The sequence below is a fragment of the Anomaloglossus baeobatrachus genome, chromosome 2 (assembly GCF_048569485.1).
Source record: "Anomaloglossus baeobatrachus isolate aAnoBae1 chromosome 2, aAnoBae1.hap1, whole genome shotgun sequence".
Lineage (NCBI taxonomy): Eukaryota > Metazoa > Chordata > Amphibia > Anura > Aromobatidae > Anomaloglossus > Anomaloglossus baeobatrachus.
Window position 1 is genome coordinate 549,817,395 of NC_134354.1, and position 20,307 is coordinate 549,837,701.

The window sequence follows — 20,307 nt, forward strand, 5'->3', positions numbered from 1 at the left end:
TGGAGCTTCACTACACGAGTTGCTGGTGAGCTCACCAGCAACCAGTGACCAGCCACACGTGCAGAGAGCAGGGAGCAGCGCACACTGAGCGCTGGCTGCCTGCTCTCCTAGTTACAGCACACATCGGGTTAATTAACCCGATGTGTGCTGCAGCTACATGTGCACAGAGCAGGGAGCAGCGCACAATGCTTAGCGCTGGCTCCTTGCTCTCCTGGCTACAGCACACATCGGGTTAATTAACCCGATGTGTCCTGCAGCTACACGTGCACAGAGAAGGAGCCGGCACTGACAGTGAGAGCGGCTGAGGCTGGTATCAAAGGTAAATATCGGGTAACCAAGGACAGGGCTTCTTGGTTACCCGATGTTTACATTGGTTACCAGCCTCAGCAGAAGCCGGCTCCTGCTGCCTGCACATTCAGTTGTTGCTGTCTCGCTGTCACACACAGCGATCTGTGCTTCACAGCGGGACAGCAACAACTAAAAAATGGCCCAGGACATTCAGCCACAACCAGCGACCTCACAGCAGGGGCCAGGTTGTTGCTGGATGTCACACTCAGCAACATCGCTAGCAATGTCACAAAAGTTGTTCGTTACCAGCGATGTTGCTACCGATGTTGGTTAGTGTGAAGGGGCCTTAAGCCTACTCTGACCCCATATTTGTCATTACTATATTGTCCTTGTACTGTATTATGACATTTGTATCATGTGTTTCATTTCTTGCTGTGTTGCAATTTTTTTGCTGCATCCCAATTGTACCTCTACATTGTTCGAGTTTATGTTATTGTTCTCTCACTCTTATGTGATACTGATTATTGTCATTTTTCATGATTACATGCAGATAAGTCCAATCTGACGAAGGCTCAGGCCGAAACGTCATTTGTAACTTGTTTTGGACAAAAACATATATGCTTATGAAAAAAAAATTTTTCTTAATACGGACCAATAAAGAGTGATTTTGCATTACTATCCGTTGTGACTTACTGACTTAGTCTGGGAGATTTAGAGTGCCGAGGTTACTCACTAATTTTATCTATTATTACCTCTGAGCACCTATATACCAGTGAGCAGAGCTTCCTCTACAGTAGTTCTCCTGATTAGGCATGCCCTTACCTCATGAGCAGGACATTGCAGCTTTGGTAGCAACCATTACGACATGGACTCTGCTGCTGTGGACCCGGGGAGAGTGAGTGCAGATTCATTGCACCCACTCTCCTCACATGAAGGGTCCGCACTCCTAGAAAATGGGGGATACGTTCCCTGAGTGTCTCCCCCCCCATATTCTAGACGGTCCAGAGTCGTCGTGGGACCCCTTTATTTTTTTTCTTACAATAAATTGGTGAAAGAGGAAATGTTTTGGGGACTGTTTTTTCAAATAAATTTCTTTTGTCGATTTTTTGTTTTTGTTAGTACTGACAGTTTATGATGTTGGGTATCTAATAGACGCCATGACATCACAAACTGCTGGGCTTGATCTCAGGTGACTTTACAGCTAGTGTCAACCCGATTTATTACCCCGTTTGCCACTGCACCAGGGCACGGGATGAGCTGGGGTGAAGCGCCAGGATTGGCGCATCTAGTGGATGCGCCACGTCTGGGGTGCCTGCGGCCTGCTATTTTTAGGCTGTGAAGGCCCAATAACTATAGACCTTCCCACCCTGAGAATACCAGACCACAGCTGTCCGCTTTACCTTGGCTGGTGATCCAATTTGGAGGGGGACCCTACTTTTTTTGTGTAATTATTAATATTTATAAAATAATTATAAAAAAAGAGCCTGGGGGGACCTCCACATTGGATCCCCAACCACGGTAAAGCTGCCAGCTGTGGTTTTCAGGCTACCGACGTCTGCTTTACCCTAGCTGGCTATCAAAAATGGGGGGACCCAACGTCATTTTTTTTTAACTATTTTTTAAATAGAAAAAATTAATGGGCTTCCCTGTATTTTGATTGCCAACCAAGGTAACGGCAGGCAGATGGGGGTGGCAACCCATAGCTGTCTGCTTTATCTGCGCTCAGAATCAAAAATACCGCGGAGCGCTATGTCATTTTTTTTTAAAGATTTATTTTTACAGCACTGTGATGTCCAGCAATCAAAATACAGGGAAGCCCATTTTGTTTTTAGTTATTTAAATAAATAATTAAAAAAAATATATATGGGCTCCCGCTGCATTTTTTGTATTGCTAGCTAAGGGTAATCCAAGCAGCCACTGGCTGCTAACCCCCACTGCTTGGTGTTACCTTCACTGGCAATGGAAAATCCAGGGAAGCATTTTTTAATTTTTTGGCCAAAAAACTACAAAATAAGGACGTGAGCTTCGCCATATTTTTGTATGCTAGCCAGGTATAGCAGGCAGGTGCTGGAAGAGTTGGATACAGCGCCAGAAGATGGCACTTCTATGAAAGTGCCATTTTCTGAGGCGGCTGCAGACTGCAATTCGCAGCAGTGGGGCCCAGAAAGCTCAGGCCAACCTGTGCTGCTTATTCCAATCCCCAGCTGCCTAGATGTACCTGGCTGGACACAAAAATGGAGCGAAGCCTACGTCATTTGTTTTCTAATTATTTCATGAAATTCATGAAATAATAAAAAAAGGGCTTCCCTTTATTTTTGGTTCCCAGCCGGGTACAAATAGGCAACTGGGGATTGGGGGCAGCCGTACCTGCCTGCTGTACCTGGCTAGCATACAAAAATATGGCGAAGCCCACATAATTTTTTCAGCAAAAAACTTCTGCATACAGTCCTGGATGGAGTATGCTGAGTATGCTGAGCCTTGTAGTTCTGCAGCTGCTGTGTGTCTGTATGGAGAAGAGCAGACAGCAGCTGCAGAACTACAAGGCTCAGCATACTCCATCCAGGACTGTATGCAGAAGTTTTTTGCCCACCAAAAAAATGACGTGGGCTTCGCCATATTTTTGTATGCTAGCCAGGTACAGCATGCAGCCACGGGCTGCCTCCAACCCCCAGTTGCCTATTTGTACCCGGCTGGGAACCAAAAATATAGGGAAGCCCTTTTTTTTTTAATTATTTCACTTATTTCATGAAATAATTAAAAAACAAATGACGTGGGCTTCGCCCCATTTTTGTGTCCAGCCGGGTACAACTAGGCAGCTGGGGATTGGAATCCGCAGCACAGGTTAGCCCGAGGTTTCTGGGCGCCTCTGCTGCGATTTTCAGTCCGCAGCCGTCCCAGAAAATGGCGCTCTCATAGAAGCGCCATCATCTGGCGCTGTATCCAACTCTTCCAACAGCCCTGGAGCCGGGTGGCTTGTTGGGTAATCATGAGTTAATACTGGCTTTGTTTTACTAGCCAGTATTAAGCCAGAGATTCTTAATGTCAGGCACGTTTGACCCGGCCATTAAGAATCTCCAATAAAGGGTTAAAAAAAACACCACACAGAGAAAAAATACTTTAATAGAAATAAATACACAGACACATTAGAGACTCCATCTTTATTACCCCCTGTCAGCCCAATAAATCCCCAATAAACCAGCGCTGATAAGAGGTTTTTAATAGAGGCTTAAATTATAAGCAGCAATTTCAGCGTTCCAAGTGCCTTTAAATGAATTTGAAGAAACTGCACTTCAGGATTGTAGTGAGGATTGTAGTGAGGATGAGGTGCCCCAGCCCATTACTTGATGGGCTGGGGCACCTCATCCTCACTACAATCCTCACTAGTGTAGTAGTAGTGACGATTGTAGTGAGGATGGGGTGCACCAGCCCATCACTTGATGGGCTGGGGCACCTCATCCTCACTACAATCCTCACTACAATCGGGAAGCAGCGTGCAGCCTTCACTCCGTGAGTGATCAGTGCTGCTAGCGGTAACAGCGGTAACGCTGACAGACGCGTTACCATAGCAACGGTGCTCCCGGAGCCGCGGTTAGCGGTGACGTCACCGCTAACTGCGTTGCTATGGCAACGGTGATCTCCGTTAATGACCAGCTCCGTTAATGACCGGATATGCTAGAGCATATCGCCGGTACACGGCGATACACAAATGTGCACCGTGTACCGGAGAGATGCACTCGCAGGTCCTACATGACGTGTCATAGTCATGTGACCAGTCTGTAGCCAATGAGATAATAGCCACGTGACTGGTCACATGGCTATTTTGACGTCACGATAGGTCCTGCTTCTCTGCTGGCAGTGCCGGTCACCGGGAGGATTCAGCGATCATCGGATGGAATAGCGGCAGGAGACAGAGTGCAGGAGGGATCGCGGGGACCGGTAAGTGTTATGGCAATGTTTATTAACTATATGTGTACATTTATAATGCATTTTTATGTGTTTTTGATTGCCTCCCATTATAGCCTATTAGTTCGAGTTCGGTTCGTCGAACGTTCGACGAACCGAACTCGAACGGGACCTCGGCTCGGCGAACCGACCTCGAGCCGAACCGCGACCGGTTCGCTCATCTCTACCCCTGACCCCCGGAGGAGGGCCACCAGTCCAGGTGGTGGCCGGGCCCCAGCCTACTCCACTGTGGGCCCTTCCTCCAATCTGCCTCTCCAGAGGCGGTAACGGATGTATGCCAACAATTATTTACATGCCACAAGTTTGTGGTTGCCCTGCAAGTCCTCTGGCGTGTCCGTAAGTAGTTCCTTACGCAAACGGTGCAGAAAGTCCCAACGGGGACTAGTTGCCGGCAACGGCCGGTTCAATCACAGTTGCAAATCGGATAACATCTTCAGTTGATTTAATCTTATCATTCGGTTACTTGACGGTACTGGTGATCCCAATGGGGACAACTTGCAGCGGAGGGCCGCTGACATCACTGCTCACCTTCATCCCCTTCACCCGGCCTCGGGTAGAATAACACGGGTACCAGCCCCTCCAGTGCATGGCAGGCGCGACGGGGAAGGGCCGCCCGGTATCCATTATTTCCGCTCCGTGGGATATAAGTGGCCTCCATGTCATACAAGGTGACGACTCCTTCGTCCTCCGAGACAGGTTTGGTGTCAGGCCCGGAGTCACTATCGTCTGTTCCTGCGCCAGGCGGGTTGCCGCCAGCTGCCGCAGTCTCCGGGCTTGCTACTCCTTCTGCCGCTATAGGGAGCCGCAAGCCAGATGGACCAGCAGCGGCGGGGTGTGCAGGCAGGGAAGACGAGGGCAGTATGGGGGCAAGGGGCAGACCGGGTCCCTCAGCCGCAGTGGACGGTCCCTCAGGGACACAGGGGCATGGGTCACTCACCAGCTCCTCCATCATAGCCTCCATCCCGTACACCCGGGCGACCGCAACCACCTCCTCCACCTCCGCGGTCCACTGCTCCATCAGAAGGCAGATTTGATTCTGGTAGCTCCGGCAGATCCCCGCAGTTCAGGCCCTAAGCCAGGCCGCTGTTCCGGGCACCAGCTCCGTCTCTGCGTAGCTGGACGGGGCGGACATGTTGGCAGCGGTACCTTCCAGGAACCAAAGATGGCCGCAGAGTCCTGGTGTCCCTGCTTTTATAGCCGTGCCTTACATGCGGCCAGACGCCATCTGTCTAACCTTGGTTTCTTTCCGGCTCCTCCTCTTCAGGGGCGGAGCTTCGGCTTTTGCGCCTCCACTGCTCGGGAAGACGCTCAAGCGGGGAACTTTTCGCGCCCAAGATGGCGGCTTCTGAAAATTTTCGGCCGGACACCTCCAGCGGGACACAAGGCGCACTTCTACTGGTAAGTAGAGGGGTCCGATCCTGTTCGTGACACCAAGTTGTCGCGGGCGGCGGGGTGCTGCGCTCGCCAATGCTCGGGTCCGGCGCTGCTGCTGCTACTGCTGCTCGGTGGCTCGAGCGGTGGGCCGGATCCGGGGACTCAAGCGGCGCTCCTCGCCCGTGAGTGAAAAGGGGATGGTTTGGTTTGGGGATTTTGTCCGTGACGCCACCCACGGTTGTGGTGAGGTTGGGACACCACCGCTGCTCTGGACGAGGATCCCGGGAGCGATGACAGGGAGCAGCCGAGATGTTTTTCTCTCCCCTCCGTGGGTAGGGGGATTTGGTGGTCCCGGGGCCCGATGGTGGTGATTGAAAGGTGGATAGCGGGGTTTGGCGAGGTGCAGGGTCGCGGGGGCAGCGCGGTGCCAGATGGCACGATGGTACTCACTCAGCCAATGACGTAGACGGAGTCTCTGGTAAAACAAACGGCTGGATGGACGGGTCCCGCAGCCGGCTGCGATGGTCACTCCTGGTAGGTTGGCGGTGACTGTCTCTCCCTGCACCTGTGATATGTCTTCAGCTCCGATGGCTTCCCACCGGTAACCCGCTCCCCAGCCGTGTATTTGCCAGAGGAGCCCCTTTATGCCTGCAGGCTCTGGCCCTGGGAACTCTAGCTGTGGCGGTAGCTGTATTTCCCTTCATGGTTGAGCGGTTGCCTTCGGTTCTTTGCTGCTGGGAAACCCCGGAGGCTCCCGTCGCTGACAGATTTGACCGGTTTAACGGCGACTCCAAGCCTGGTTGGGGTCCGTAGGCCCTGCCAAATGGTGCTGGCTTCTCTTCGCTCCCCGGTCCGGTACCGGCGGGCCACTGCCCGTCCCCGGTCCTACGGTTCCGCGTCGATCTGCCTCTCCTGCAGACGGTCACCACCGTCTGCCAACCTTGCTCTTGGTGCCCGGGCCACATACCCGGACACGGTCAGTGCTCTTCAACTACCACTTCACTCCTCTCTCTTTCACCTCTCTAACTGTTCTGACTTCCTTTCCTGCCTCCAGGACTGTGAACTCCTCAGTGGGTGGGGCCAACCACCTGGCTCCACCCCACCTGGTGTGGACATCCGCCCCTGGAGGGAGGCAACAAGGATTTGTGTGTGACTGGTGTGCCTATCTCGGGGTGTGGGGTGTGTTGTTGGAGTACCTGTGACGTCCTGGCTTGTCCAGGGCGCCACATGAGCATATGGAGTGGGTTCATGGGGAGATCTCTCATACTCGGCAGGTAATGGCTGTGTATTACCCAGGACCTACCTCTAACAATTGCAGGTGGAGCAGACTGCCCGTCTCTGTTAACCTGTTAAATCCACTGTCAAACTGACAGCTAGAGTTAACATTCGGGTATACCATTTTAATTTCCCTTTGTGATTACAGGTCATTGATGGATTGCTGGGTTGTCTGATGCAGACCTCAATTTTTGTCATAGCATCACTCCTTTGAAACCCTGCATGTGGCCAGGCTTCAAAGAAGACTCTGATTTTCACTATAGGGCAGCAATATGTCATTTCTATATAAAGCACAAGAAATCAGGAGGTCACAGCTCCAATTTCCCTAAAGGGATTAAAACCAGTGAAAAGTAATAAAAAAAGAAACATCCAATCTATAAAATTCTAAAAATAATTAACACGATCTGTATGCACTGTAAACAAAAAAATTTGAAGAGCGGCAAAATATTTTGGTCGCTGCAATACCACAAAAAATGCTAGAACAAGCAATCAAAACATCCTATATATCTCAAAATGGTATCAATACAAATGTCTTTTTACCAAAAAATAAGGCATCACACTCCTCCATCGATCGAAAAATGGAAACCTTAAGGCTATGTGCCCACGGGACAATGTACCCACGGATTTTGCAGTGGAAAAACTGCAGATTTATCTGGATTTTCCACAGGTTTTAGCAAGTACAGACACTCCCCATTTTATCCTATGGGACATGGGGAGTGCTGTGTCCATGCTGCAGTGTGTGCGGCTGCGGAACATGCTGCGGATGTCCCGCAGCCGCACATCACTGTATGTCAATTATTCCTGCGTAAATACCAGCGGATGTTCTGCCTCTCCATTATGGAGATAGAGGCCAGGACTTCCGCGGGTAAGTCGCACGAATGTCTGCAGGTTTACCGCAGATATTTGGATAGCAATGGATAGCTGCAGATTCCGGGGAGCTGCAGCGGGAAACCTGCGGACATACCTGCAGTAATATCCACAGGTACATAGTCCTGTGGGCACATGGCCTAAGGGTCTTGAAAAATGGAGACAAGTTCCAAAATTTTTTGGACAAATTTCTGCAAAGTTGTTTTTAACACAAACTATACACCATGAAAACAATTGCCAAAAGAAAAATGGTCGAATTGTGTTTTTTTTCACAATTTGTTCCCATTTGGAGTTTTTCCCATTTTACAATACAGTATAGTAAAATGAATGGTGTCATTAAAAAGTACACCCTGCAAAAAAAAGGCCCTCATATGTCTATATGGACAGAAAATCAAAAAAAGTGAAAGGGTTAATTAGACTTAACAATAGAAAGGCCAGATTAGACTTTGCCATAAAGATCTAAATAATCCAGCCTGGTTCTGGTAAAATATTCTTTGGACAAATTAAACTAAAATAAATCTGTACTAGAATGATGGGAAGAAGAAAGTATGGAGAAGACTTAAGGGCCATTTACACGCTGCGACATCGCTAACAATATATCGTCGGGGTCACGGTGTTTGTGACGCACATCCGGCGTCGTTAGCAACATCACAGCGTGTGACAGGCTGGAGCAACCTTAAACAATCGCAAAAGAGGCAAAAATCGTTTGTCTGTGAGAGGTCTTTATTTACCAAAAATCGTTGTCTGGTCAGTAGCAATGTTGTTCCTCATCCCTGCGGCATCACACATCGCTGTGTGTGACACCGCAGGAGCAATGAACATCTCCTTACCTTCGTCCACCGACAATGAAGAAGGAAGGAGGTGGGCGGCATGTTCCGGCAGCTCATCTCCGTCCCTCCTCTGATATTGGACGGCTGCCGTGTGACGTCGCTGTGACGCCGCACAAACCGCCCCCTTAGAAAGGAGGCGGTTTGCTGGCAACAGCGACGTCGCAGGGAATGTAAGTCCGTGTGATGGGTGTTAGCGAGGTTGTGCGCCACGGGCAGCGATTTGCCCGTGACGCACAACCGACAGGGGAGGGTACGCTCGCTAGCGATATCGGTACCGATATCACAGCGTGTAAAGTACCCTTTAGAACGGTTCATGATCCACAAAACACCACATCCTCTGTAAAACATGGTGCAGTCAATGTGATGGCCAGGCATGCATGGCTTCCAATGACACTCAAACACTAGTGTTTATTGATAATGTGAATGAAAACAGAACCAACCGGATGAATTTTGAAGTGTGCAGGCCTAAATGTTCTGCCCAGATTCAGCTAAACGCAGCAAGGTGGATTGGATGGTGCATAACAGTTCAGGTGGACAATGACACAAAACAAACTGCAACAGCAGTTCAGATCTCAACCCCACTGAGAATATATTTCACATGGTTAAAACAAAATGTATGGCAGGAAGACCCACAAACAAGCAACAATTGAAGTCAGCTGCAGTAAAGGCCTGGCAAAGCATCACAAAGAAGGAAACACGTCCATGGCTTTCGGACTTCTGGTCATCATTGCCTGCAAAGAATTCTTTCAAAGTATTAAAATTAACATTTTATTTATGGTAAAGTAAATTTATCCAATTACTTTTGAGCGCCTGAAGTGAGGAGGCTTAGTATATAAAGGGTTCCTAAATTCCTGAACGTTTCACAGAATATTTTTGTTCAATCCCAAAATTCTACACTTCACATGCATCTCAGTTGTTTCATTTTAAAAATAGAGGGCATGCAGAGCCCAAATGTTTCTGGACCTACCTGTATATACAGTCTGCTGTTTACTTTCAGATACAAGTAGTAGCATAGCTAACATTGGGGCAAGGGTGCTGTTGCCTCGGGCTCTGCGCTCCGATGGGTCCACCCACAGCTAAGCTACTTTTAACTGCATCAGTGTGCATATATCTCCCTGCACTGCCCCTCTCTGTTCCATAGGTCTTGCTTTAGTCCTGCGTCTCATAGAACAGCATATCCACAATGACACCATTGTGCCATGACACGCACAGGAAGTAAGTCCCGGTGCGATGACACCACTGTATTTGTCTGCCCGTGACCTGCTGCTGATCTCCCTGAAGTCATGTGAGTATATGATGTTTACTTTATTGTTTTAAAATTGTGTTGTCGCCATAATATGTAGGGGCCCTGCAAAAAAAAGTCGGAGCTACTAACGGGCCTCTATAAATAGTAGGGGCAATTAAGAAGGCCCCATAAATAGTAGGGGCAACTAAGGGGCCTGCATAAATAGAGGACTACCAAGGGGGAGGCCATCTTATATAGTGGGGCTATCATAAAGTGTGGGGGCTACTGAGGGGGATATGAGATAGTGTGGGGGATACAAAGGAGACCATAATAAAGAGTGTGGACTACTGAGCTCATCATCATGCAGTGTGGGGCCTACTGAGAGGGCCATGATACAGTGTGAGGGCTACTAAGGGGACCATGAGACAAAGTAGGAGCTACTTGGAGGGCCATTAAATAGTGTGGGGGCTATTGAGGAGATCATTATACAGTGTGCTGTCTACTATGGAAGCCATCATACAGTGTGGGGACTACTGTGAGGGCTGTCATACAGTGAGTGGCCATCATATAGTGTTGGGGCCATCAAACAATTTGGGGGCTACTAAGTGGTCAATATACTGTGTGGTGGCTACTATACAGTGTGGAGACATTATGCTGTGTATAGGAGAGCATCAAACTATGTAAAGGATAGCTGTACAAGGGGGAGACTCTGGAAATTTTTAAATGTTAAGTGGGAACATAACATTGGAGCACTCGGGTTCTTGAGACTGATAGGAGCACACATAGGCATTATTACTTTTTAGGGGCAAAATGTGGGCACTGTTTTCTAGGGCACTTGCACAGTTTATTAATATATTCTAGAAATGTGTTTTACCATGTAAAGGGCATAAAGTACTACACAGTAGGTGCAGTAATAGGGACACAGCAGCGGATCAGTATTGGAGTATCAGCAAGATGAGAAGTTTGTGAAGGTTGGGTATAGATGGGAACAATGTAGGAAATGTGAGAAGTCAGATGTGTCTTTTTGTAAGCTCTGCAGACTATTTGTGGCTTGAAAAGTTATGTCGGTTTGGGCCAGACGGAAAAGTGGGGAAAAGTGAACGACTCTACAAGAAAGAGCGTCAGCTGTAAGACACCATCTATAACTGTACTGTTATCTCTTACATCTTCTGCAGGACTGGTATCTACCCCTATATGGTCACCATATAGCACTATTTTCAGTGTTGGTCTTTGTATAGAGATTTTTTTTAGTAACAGCGTGATCATCTGCTGAGATTCTCCTACATCCACTACTGGGGTACAGCACCATAATTGTAATTATTGTTACCTTTTTAGGGGTGCACTCAGAGGTTTCGCCCCCCCTACCTCCCAAACCAAACCCCTAGCTACTCCTCTGGATACAAGGGTGAGCTCTGGAGGGAGAAATGTGCAAGAAGATAGGAGAGCAGTTTCCACAGTCGTATGCACAGAAGCAGTGAGTGAGCTCTGCTGAATGTTACCCCATCCACCCACACAGCATAAAACTCACAGGATTGTGATATCACATCAGGTTCGAGAGCCATGAACTCAGGGAGAATCTGCCATCACAGGAAGTGGGGCGATTCTCAGCCAGAAATTATGTGACAAGCAGCGCAGTGTAGTGAAGGAATTGGTAAAGCAAGTATTTACAAAATAGCTTATCTATTGCAGTTAGTTCACAAGAAAGGGACTTATAAAGTAGTGGCCAACCCCTTTACGTTCAATCTTTCTGCCAATCTTGATATGAAGTCAGAGGACATGATACAGAAAATGATTAGACATCCATCTCGAATGAGCCCTCCATGGAATCTTTGATGGCATCAGCCCCACTGTTTGTTTTTGTGCTGCCTTAATCTTCATCTTCAATTCGTATTTATGGTACTACTTATACTCAAGTATGGTCCTCGTTTTCATGCATCCGCACTCCATATCTTTTTTTAGTATCATTATATTCCAATTTTGTCAACTAAATTTTGTATGTAAAATCATATTCCTCCATTGGTCTGTGCTGATGTTGTTTCATCATCCACTGACTGTTTTTAACTGTCATTTTATTATGCCCCAAATAAATAAAAAAAAAAACTATGCTTTTTTGTTACATTGGTGCTTGTGATGTCCAAATATTTATAGTTATTATCAATTAAATAAACAGTAATGACCACAAAATTGTATTCACCTACGTTCCTGAGACACAGGTATAACCTTATAGTGCTTCATTTACTTAAGGTATTGTGAATTTAGGGACAAATGCTGTTTCACCCCCCATGTCAATGTTTTGTTTTTCTTTTTTATTACCTAAGGTTTGCATCTGGGTGTGATATAAAGCCTTAAAGCCTTCTCACTACCATTTTAGTGATAATTGTCCAGTTACTGTGGTAGTAAGTCATTTGTCAGCTGGTTAAGAATGTATGAAGTACATGTCAGATTTGGATGCTTGTTAGTGTTATGGAGAAGTATATTTTAATTTCTGCAATGCAAATTGTTGCTGATAAAACAGTGATTTCTCAAAACTATAGCAAGCAGTCCAGTAAGTGGAGTCAGGAAGGATCTTAGAGTAACATAGGTCCAGTCCCTTTTGTTCCTGTTTCGGCTGCACATTACCAAAACAGATGAGCGAACCCAAGGTTCAGTGTTCGGTGTTCGTACTAAGCGCAGAAAGTACAAAAAAAAACAGAGTTTGGGTGCTTTACATGTGCAAACCACTCACATGTGCATTGCTGTGCTCGGGTACGCTCATTGCTCAGCCCAGTGCTAGCCATTTGCAGACTCTGAATGGCTCTCACTGGGGGGTAACAACAACATAATTGGATGTAGTGTGGACCAAACAAAAAAAATGCCCACTCTCCCGAAGAAGTGCTCTGTTTATGACTGGCTGCTGTTGCGGGAGACCCGAACTACCCAATTAGTGACTTCCATTCGGGTTCAGGTCAAGTCCAGGTTCCAAATCAAAATTTATCTAAAGACCGGCTGAACCCGCTGAATCGAACTACCATGCGTTCTCTCATCTCTAATTACCATTGTTCGAGATTGTAGAGATTATGTTAATACTTCTAAATTTGTGTCCAAACAAAAACAACCCAACCAGAGTCAATTAGTTCTGTAACTTGGCTTCTGTTCTAGTCCTTGCTTGTGTTGTCTTCCTGATTTCTCTTGTTTTCTGACCTCAGCTTGAATTTTGACCATCCTCTTGTTTTAGGATTCTGTTCTGAGGTGACCTCTTTGTTTTGAACCTACCTTGTAACTCTTCCTGCTTCTAGTTCACTCCTCTGGAAAGCAGACATTCCATGGAAGCATTGCAGTGGCCCCATTGTTAGACCAGGTCTCTGTAAAGGGGTTATAGGGTGAAGGTAAGGGTTCCCCTAGAATCTGCTAATGGAGTGGCTTGCATCAAGTCTGTCCATGGTAGCCTTTGTTATCCAGTGGCCTCTGATAGACTTGACAGATTGACTTGCTCACAAATTATAGATTCCCTTCAAATGGTGGATGATATGCAAGACCTGTCCCATTTAGTCCAGGGTCTGGATGGGCAGTTTTGGCATTATAAGACTGTTCAGCCCCAAGCCCCTACAGCATCTTTGCTTTCTCTGAACCTAAAGTTAACCTCCCTGACAGATTTTCAGGTGACTTCGCCCCCCCCAGGGTTGAACCTTTTCTTGACCCCTTGATGCTCTAGAGCTTTCAACAGTTGGCTCTTTTTTTGAGGTCTTAGGGCTCCTACATGACAGCCCTGACCAAGTGGCTTTAGTAGAGAGTAAGTTGATAGTCCTCCTGAAGATTACTGTATGGAGATTTGGCACTGGGATACTGACTCCCACTGGAAAGACAAAGCCCTTTGTTATAAATTTCGTGCTGGAATTTCTCAGCACATCAAGGACATGTTAGTTTAGTTCTCGTCTCCTGATTCCTCTGATCTAGAAGCATCAAAAGTCTCAACAATAAAACAGGACTGATGCTAATACGCATGACTCGTGAGTCGCAACAAAGGTGCAGAGACACATAGCAGGGGAAGCAGAACAAAAGGGCTCAGAACTAGCAAAGATGTTACACTCGGGGTCTACATCATGCGGCTTCAAATTCGGTAACAAAAAGCTAATGACAGTTCCCTTTATCATTTAATTCCAGACACGTGACAATAATGTGCAGCTCTTACTTTAAAATATTAGTTTTTGTATCGCCACTTATTACTTACCTCCTGTGAAACATGAATTGTTTGGATTAAACTCTGGCATATTTTGTACGCATGTAAAAAGAGTAACCAAACTTGGATCATCTCCCACTATATGTATCTTTTTCCTCAGGATTTTCTGACCCATTGTAAACACACCATCCCGATACCAAACCTTAAAAAAATAAATAATTGTTTACTAATTGTCATACATTTTAGAAAATGTATTATTAAAATAGTCAAACTTATTTCTACTACATTGTTTAGTTTTCACTACATTGTATTATTAAAATGTTAGATTAATGTATTTTTTTCTGCCAACTACTCTTGCTCTTTTTAAAAGTCTTGTAAAATCTCACAACAGTTTTTTTTTATTTTTTAACTGTGGCTTCACATGGGTATAACATGACATTTTGTCATCTTTATTATGGCAACACACAGAACCCCTGTGGGTTTTCTGACCTACATTAAATTAAGTTAGCATGGGGTTTCTGTCAACGCAGTGTCTTGGGCCACACCAAAGTAATGGACTTGCAACCTTATTACAGCATAAGCTATTAATTAAATCCACGACAGGCTGCAGAAGAGCTCTTGTATCCTTTCAATTAGCATGAAATCCTATTCTACCACTTGCCGCTAACACCCTACACTAGATGAATGGACCAGGCAAAATTCAAATTTCCCTTTTCGCATGCTTTTCCCGGGAAATTTGATTTGGGGAAAAATTATTCTCCACAAATTTAATGTCCCTTATTTTCAGACCCCAAAGTATAATTAACATAATATGTAAAAGATCCTGCTCACCTCCATTCCTCACCATTGCCCATCCAGTCCACACCGCATCTTCATATTGCTGCCACAAGTTCATGGTTCACACAGTGGCTTCATTGTGCCATGACATTTTGCCTTCATCAAAACTGGAAGTATTGGCCAGGCGTGAGAGGCTTGGGGATTTAGTGTAAGTTGCGGCAGTCTTAAGATGCAGCAAGGACCACATGTAGGCCGGAGAGGAGAGTCCAAGGATTTTATGTTTTTAAAATTTGAAGGCCTTTTACGCTCCTCAAAAATGGCAGCCTAGCTTATTCCGGCCCCAAAAAAACTTACTAAGAATCCACATTTTGGTGAATGCATTTTATTTAAAAATTTAAGTAAATTTGAATTCCACTCAAATTTATTTGCTCATCTCTACCCTATAGCTATAATGTAATAGTATATCATGTGGTGTCCCAAGAAGGTAAGGGAATTGCCTCAAAGTCAATATCTTAGCTTAGCATAGCTCCCCATTTCTGAGATAAAAGGGAAAGCTATTCTGGAAGACTTGAGCCATTTAATACTAAATTTTTATGTTTTAAAGCAACCATTGAGTTAGCATTAGCATAAGTTGTAAAATAACAAAGATTCAGACACAAAATATGCTTTATTATACCTTACCTGGCCATATATGAAAAATAATCCATTTTCTTTTATCAACATTTTATTTTGACTTTCTTCAATAGCAGTTCCCTGCTTAATACTAAGAATCCAAGGTATTAAGGTATTGTCACCTAAAATGTAATTGGAAAATTACACCATGTGATATATGTGTTAAGCACTAATCCTTTTGTTTTCGTATTATGCATTTATTAAATTTTTATTACATTTCTAACTCCATATTTTTTCCACTGTAAAATGCATCTAATGGAACACCACTCAGCACATTATTAATTGAGATTATGTAATAAGCATAATTTCAATAACAGTGGGAATTCTGTAATATGTATTAGTCACTATCCACCTTTACTAAAGCTCTTCTTTGTCACTTTTTAGAGAGAGATTGTACAACCTAATGCCGAAACAGCTGTCTTTGACATGGGAACATTCAAACCCCTAGCCCACAGTTGTAACAAGAAGCTTGTGGTTTAGAGATTTAAATAGCCACTGGGTTAAATACACAGGTTATCAAATCAGAACAGCAATATTGCGCATCAGGGTCACCATATGCGAAAAAAAATATTAAAATTTAACTTTTAATTAATTTATTCATAAAAATGAGGATAATCCTCACTAATACACAAACAATACAAAAAGGTTTGGCCCCTCCTATTTTTCAAGGGTTTAATGCAAACCATAAACAGGTTAGTACCGCTATATAAGGTGGAACTTTTTCACCCATAAACCAGGTGCCAGTTTCAGAAAGTCCACTGATAAATAAAGAAATGGATTTATCTCACCAAATTCTGATACACCACATAATAGATTCGAATGGGTTCAGGCATCCTCCTGGCGGAACCTCATGATTAAGAAAATATACCTCCCAACGCGTTTCGTTAGAAAAGCAAAATCATCAGGGGAGCTTATAATTGTGGCAATTGCATCTCAGATCTCATAAAAAATGAGTCCAAAAATCCATCATATGCTGAAACAAAACATATACAAGATAGCAATAAGTGTCAGCATGTCAATGGTTAATCACACACTCATATGTGGAGAAACTCACCAATAAACATAGACTCAATAAGGAATCATGTATGCGGTAAATCCAATTCAGGTCCCATAATCCATGGACCTCACTCCCAATGACATGCTGAAATACATTTATGGATAAATAAACACCAGCATGTCTGGACGATTCATTCCATGACAGCATACAAACATAGCAGGGGGACTCACCACGTGGCAGGAACGGCCATGCTTATCGCTCTAACAAGAGAGCCACCGCAGACTGTCAGGGTTTAAATGTTCCCACCCTGCACCAGCGTGTGACGTAGTTTCCGCCCATCCCGGTCACATGACCGCAGATAAGCACACTACGTCATGATGTTTACACCGTAGCTGTGGTGATGTGCGCCTCCCCTCAGCAAGTCATGTGACATCACGTCACACAAACAAGGAAGACAGCCCGATATTGAACTGCAGGCACACAGTATCATCCCGGCTTGTATGCAAATTCAGAGAATCGTCCAATCCTCCAGCATTGATTCACAAGTAATCACTAGGAGGGTATTGCTTGTACAGAAAAGAAACTGCTCATAACTCAGTGATTAAACCCGCTTATCTTGAACAGTCGGTTTCACCAGTGTATATCACAAGCAGTGTAAAGGTGATTGCATACCATACTCAAAAGGTCACAGCCATACCACCACAATAATCAAAGACATGCTCGTGGAGAACAGTAGCCCCACTTTAGGAGGATGTCACCCAGAAATATGGGGACTTCAAAATAGCTCAAAATCAATATTATGCTCAAGGGTTAAAACAGCAAAGGGGCTCAGATGTCACATTAATGATCAGATTAAAAAACCTACTGAAAGGCTAGCAGTTGATTATGTCCATATCGATCACAGCAAACCTCCAATCCTTATAGGGTTCATCAAGGGAACCATGGAAAATACCATTCAAAAGTAGAAATAGAAACCGCCACATAGAGACTACCCTTACCCTAATTACACTAAATTTCAGGGATGGCCCTACCTATCACGTGGGGGTCGGCACCGTATGACAGAACGAAGTGTGGGCGCCCCCACTCGGCCGACGTCTCACCCTCCTAACTGAGCTCCCCCTACAACACCACTAAATAAAGGGTGCGAAAGAGAGTTCCTCATTTAAACCATTAGGATGAAGTGTTTTCAACCAGAAAATCCATCTGGATTCCTGTTGTAAAAGTCTCTTGTCCCAGTCCCCTCCTCTAGGCGGAGGCTTGATGTGATCGATACCCTGAAATTTCAAAACAGTGGAATCTCCATTATGTACTTTATTAATGTGCCTCGCCAATGATGTATCATTATTAAGTCTGATGTCCCTCAGATGTTCTCCTATCCGTCGTCTCAATTCCCTGCGAGTTTTACCTACATACTCCATACTGCATATACAGGTCGCCTTATATATCACACCTCGTGTTCTACAATTAATAAACGACCGAATGTCATACTCATTCTTGGTCACTTGACTGTGGAATTTTTTTCCAACTATGATGGAGTTACAGGCAATACATCCGTTGCATCTATAACAACCCTTCAACGTTGGTATAGCCTCAAAGGGATTTTTGGGGCGAGATAACTGTGAACCAGCCGATCCTTCAGCGATCTCGCTCTCCTATACGTGATGGATGGCCTGTCTGTAAGAAAATCTCCTATATCGCTATCCATTCTTAAAATGGGCCAATACTTCTCAAGGATGTTTCTTACATCACCCGCTCCATTGTTGAAAGTTGTTATGAATCTCATCACATCCTTACCCTCATCCTTCACCACTTTTTTCTAACGAAACGCGTTGGGAGGTATATTTTCTTAATCATGAGGTTCCGCCAGGAGGATGCCTGAACCCATTTGAATCTATTATGTGGTGTATCAGAATTTGGTGAGATAAATCCATTTCTTTATTTATCAGTGGACTTTCTGAAACTGGCACCTGGTTTATGGGTGAAAAAGTTCCACCTTATATAGCGGTACTAACCTGTTTATGGTTTGCATTAAACCCTTGAAAAATAGGAGGGGCCAAACCTTTTTGTATTGTTTGTGTATTAGGGAGGATTATCCTCATTTTTATGAATAAATTAATTAAAAGTTAAATTTTAATATTTTTTTTCGCATATGGTGACCCTGATGCGCAATATTGCTGTTCTGACTTGTGGTTTAGAGACCCTAAACTTAATGATAGTTTTCCTTTAAAGTATTTCACATTTAGCCCTTTGTAACTAACCTTTATTTTAGACCAGACTTATACAAATGTTAGACGGAGAAGGGATTAAAACATTCTCTCAACTACAAACAGAATTTGGGCTACATAAGAGATAATTCTATAAATACTTACATTTAAGACTATGTTCACACGCGGCATCTTTTTTTGTCAGTGCATATTGAGTGCATCTTAAAATGCACCAAAAACCCACCGTGGCAAAAACGCAACAAAAACATTTTTGACGCGTTTTTACCGCGTTTTGCCCAATGCGTTTTTTAAGTCAAATCTATTGACTGGATCTCTCAAAAACATCATAAAAACGCAAAAAGAATTGGCATGCTGCATCTTGGATGCATCTTGAAAAACGCAGCCAAAATGCAGCCAACAAAAGATGCCTGGTGTGGACAGCAAAATCGAGATCTCATACACTTTGCTGGGAGAAGGAAATGCATGCATTTGGGTGCATCTTTGTGACCTCAAAAACGCACCAAAAATGCAGCAAAAGATGCCCTGTGTCAACTTAGCCTAAGGCATGCATACTGTACCTAGCGGAAAGTTTGGTTGCGGGTCAGAGGATACAACATAACAGGATAGTACAGAGAATAGCACTTTCAGGTGGCTCATCTGAATTAACATCAGTGCTGTGTATATTAGATAGAATACTATTGATTCACACAATGCACGATAGGTCCTCTTGAAGATAATCAATGGGCTGAAATACTAGAAAGAGTCACTGACCTATCCTTGGGAGAAGCTCACAGACTATCACAGCTGTATGTATTACACCAAGTATATCAAACACCTAATTTTCGTTTTGAGATAGGGGCCAGACTGGACTCCTCCTGCCCTCACTGTGAGGCCTCTGCCACACTCACGTGATTTTCACGCACGTGCCGAGAGACACGTATTTTCCCTGCGTGTTGCGTGCAGGTAAGTACGTGTCTCTGGTACGTGCGTGACACGTGTGTTCTACGTGTGCTATCCGCGATAGCACACGTAGAATCAGTAATTATTATACTCACCTGGTCCTTCCTGCTGTCCGCGCTGCTGTCCGTGGTGCTGATCCTCGGTCTCCAGCCCTCCCGTCTCCCCGCTGCTGCTGCTGCCAGGCAGTGAAGTGAATATTCTATGAGATTAATGAGCGGCGGTCGGCAGCAAGAGGCAGCAGCGGCAGAGACAGGAGGGCTGGAGAAGGTGAGTTAATGTTTTTTATTTTTTTCCCTGTCATGTGTGTTTTCTCCGGCGCGTGTCACACGGGACCGCATCCACACTACACCCGTGTGGTACGGGTGCGGGCCGTGTAACACCCGTGCTGCGGGAGAAAACACTGACATGTCAGCGCTTTGAAAATCGCACACACGTACAAACGCACACGGACACACGTTCCGTGTGGTTTTACGTGTGTGTGCCTGCTACAATAGGGTAGCATTGGTTAAAGTGTCTCCGTGCCGCCGGTACGTGTAAAAAATGACAAACACGTGCCGGAGGCACGGATGTGTGGCACAGGCCTAAGGCAGACTCTGCTGCCATGCTCCATATGTTGTGGTCATGCCCTAACCTGGAATTATTCTGGAGAGAGGTAGTTGGAATTATTAACAGAGTATATCTGACTGATCTAAACCTCAAACCCTTCATGTGCATATTGG

At 45.1% G+C, this 20,307-nt stretch overlaps 1 protein-coding gene across 1 annotated transcript in view; it reads right to left on the minus strand.

Moving 5' to 3' along the window:
* TNFSF13B (TNF superfamily member 13b) overlaps positions 1-20,307 on the minus strand; it is a 62,932-nt gene that overhangs the window by 17,240 nt on the left and 25,385 nt on the right. Inside the window, 2 exon segments of the mRNA XM_075334340.1 lie at positions 14,030-14,180; positions 15,437-15,549. Of these exon segments, the coding sequence (XP_075190455.1) occupies positions 14,030-14,180; positions 15,437-15,549 (264 nt within the window).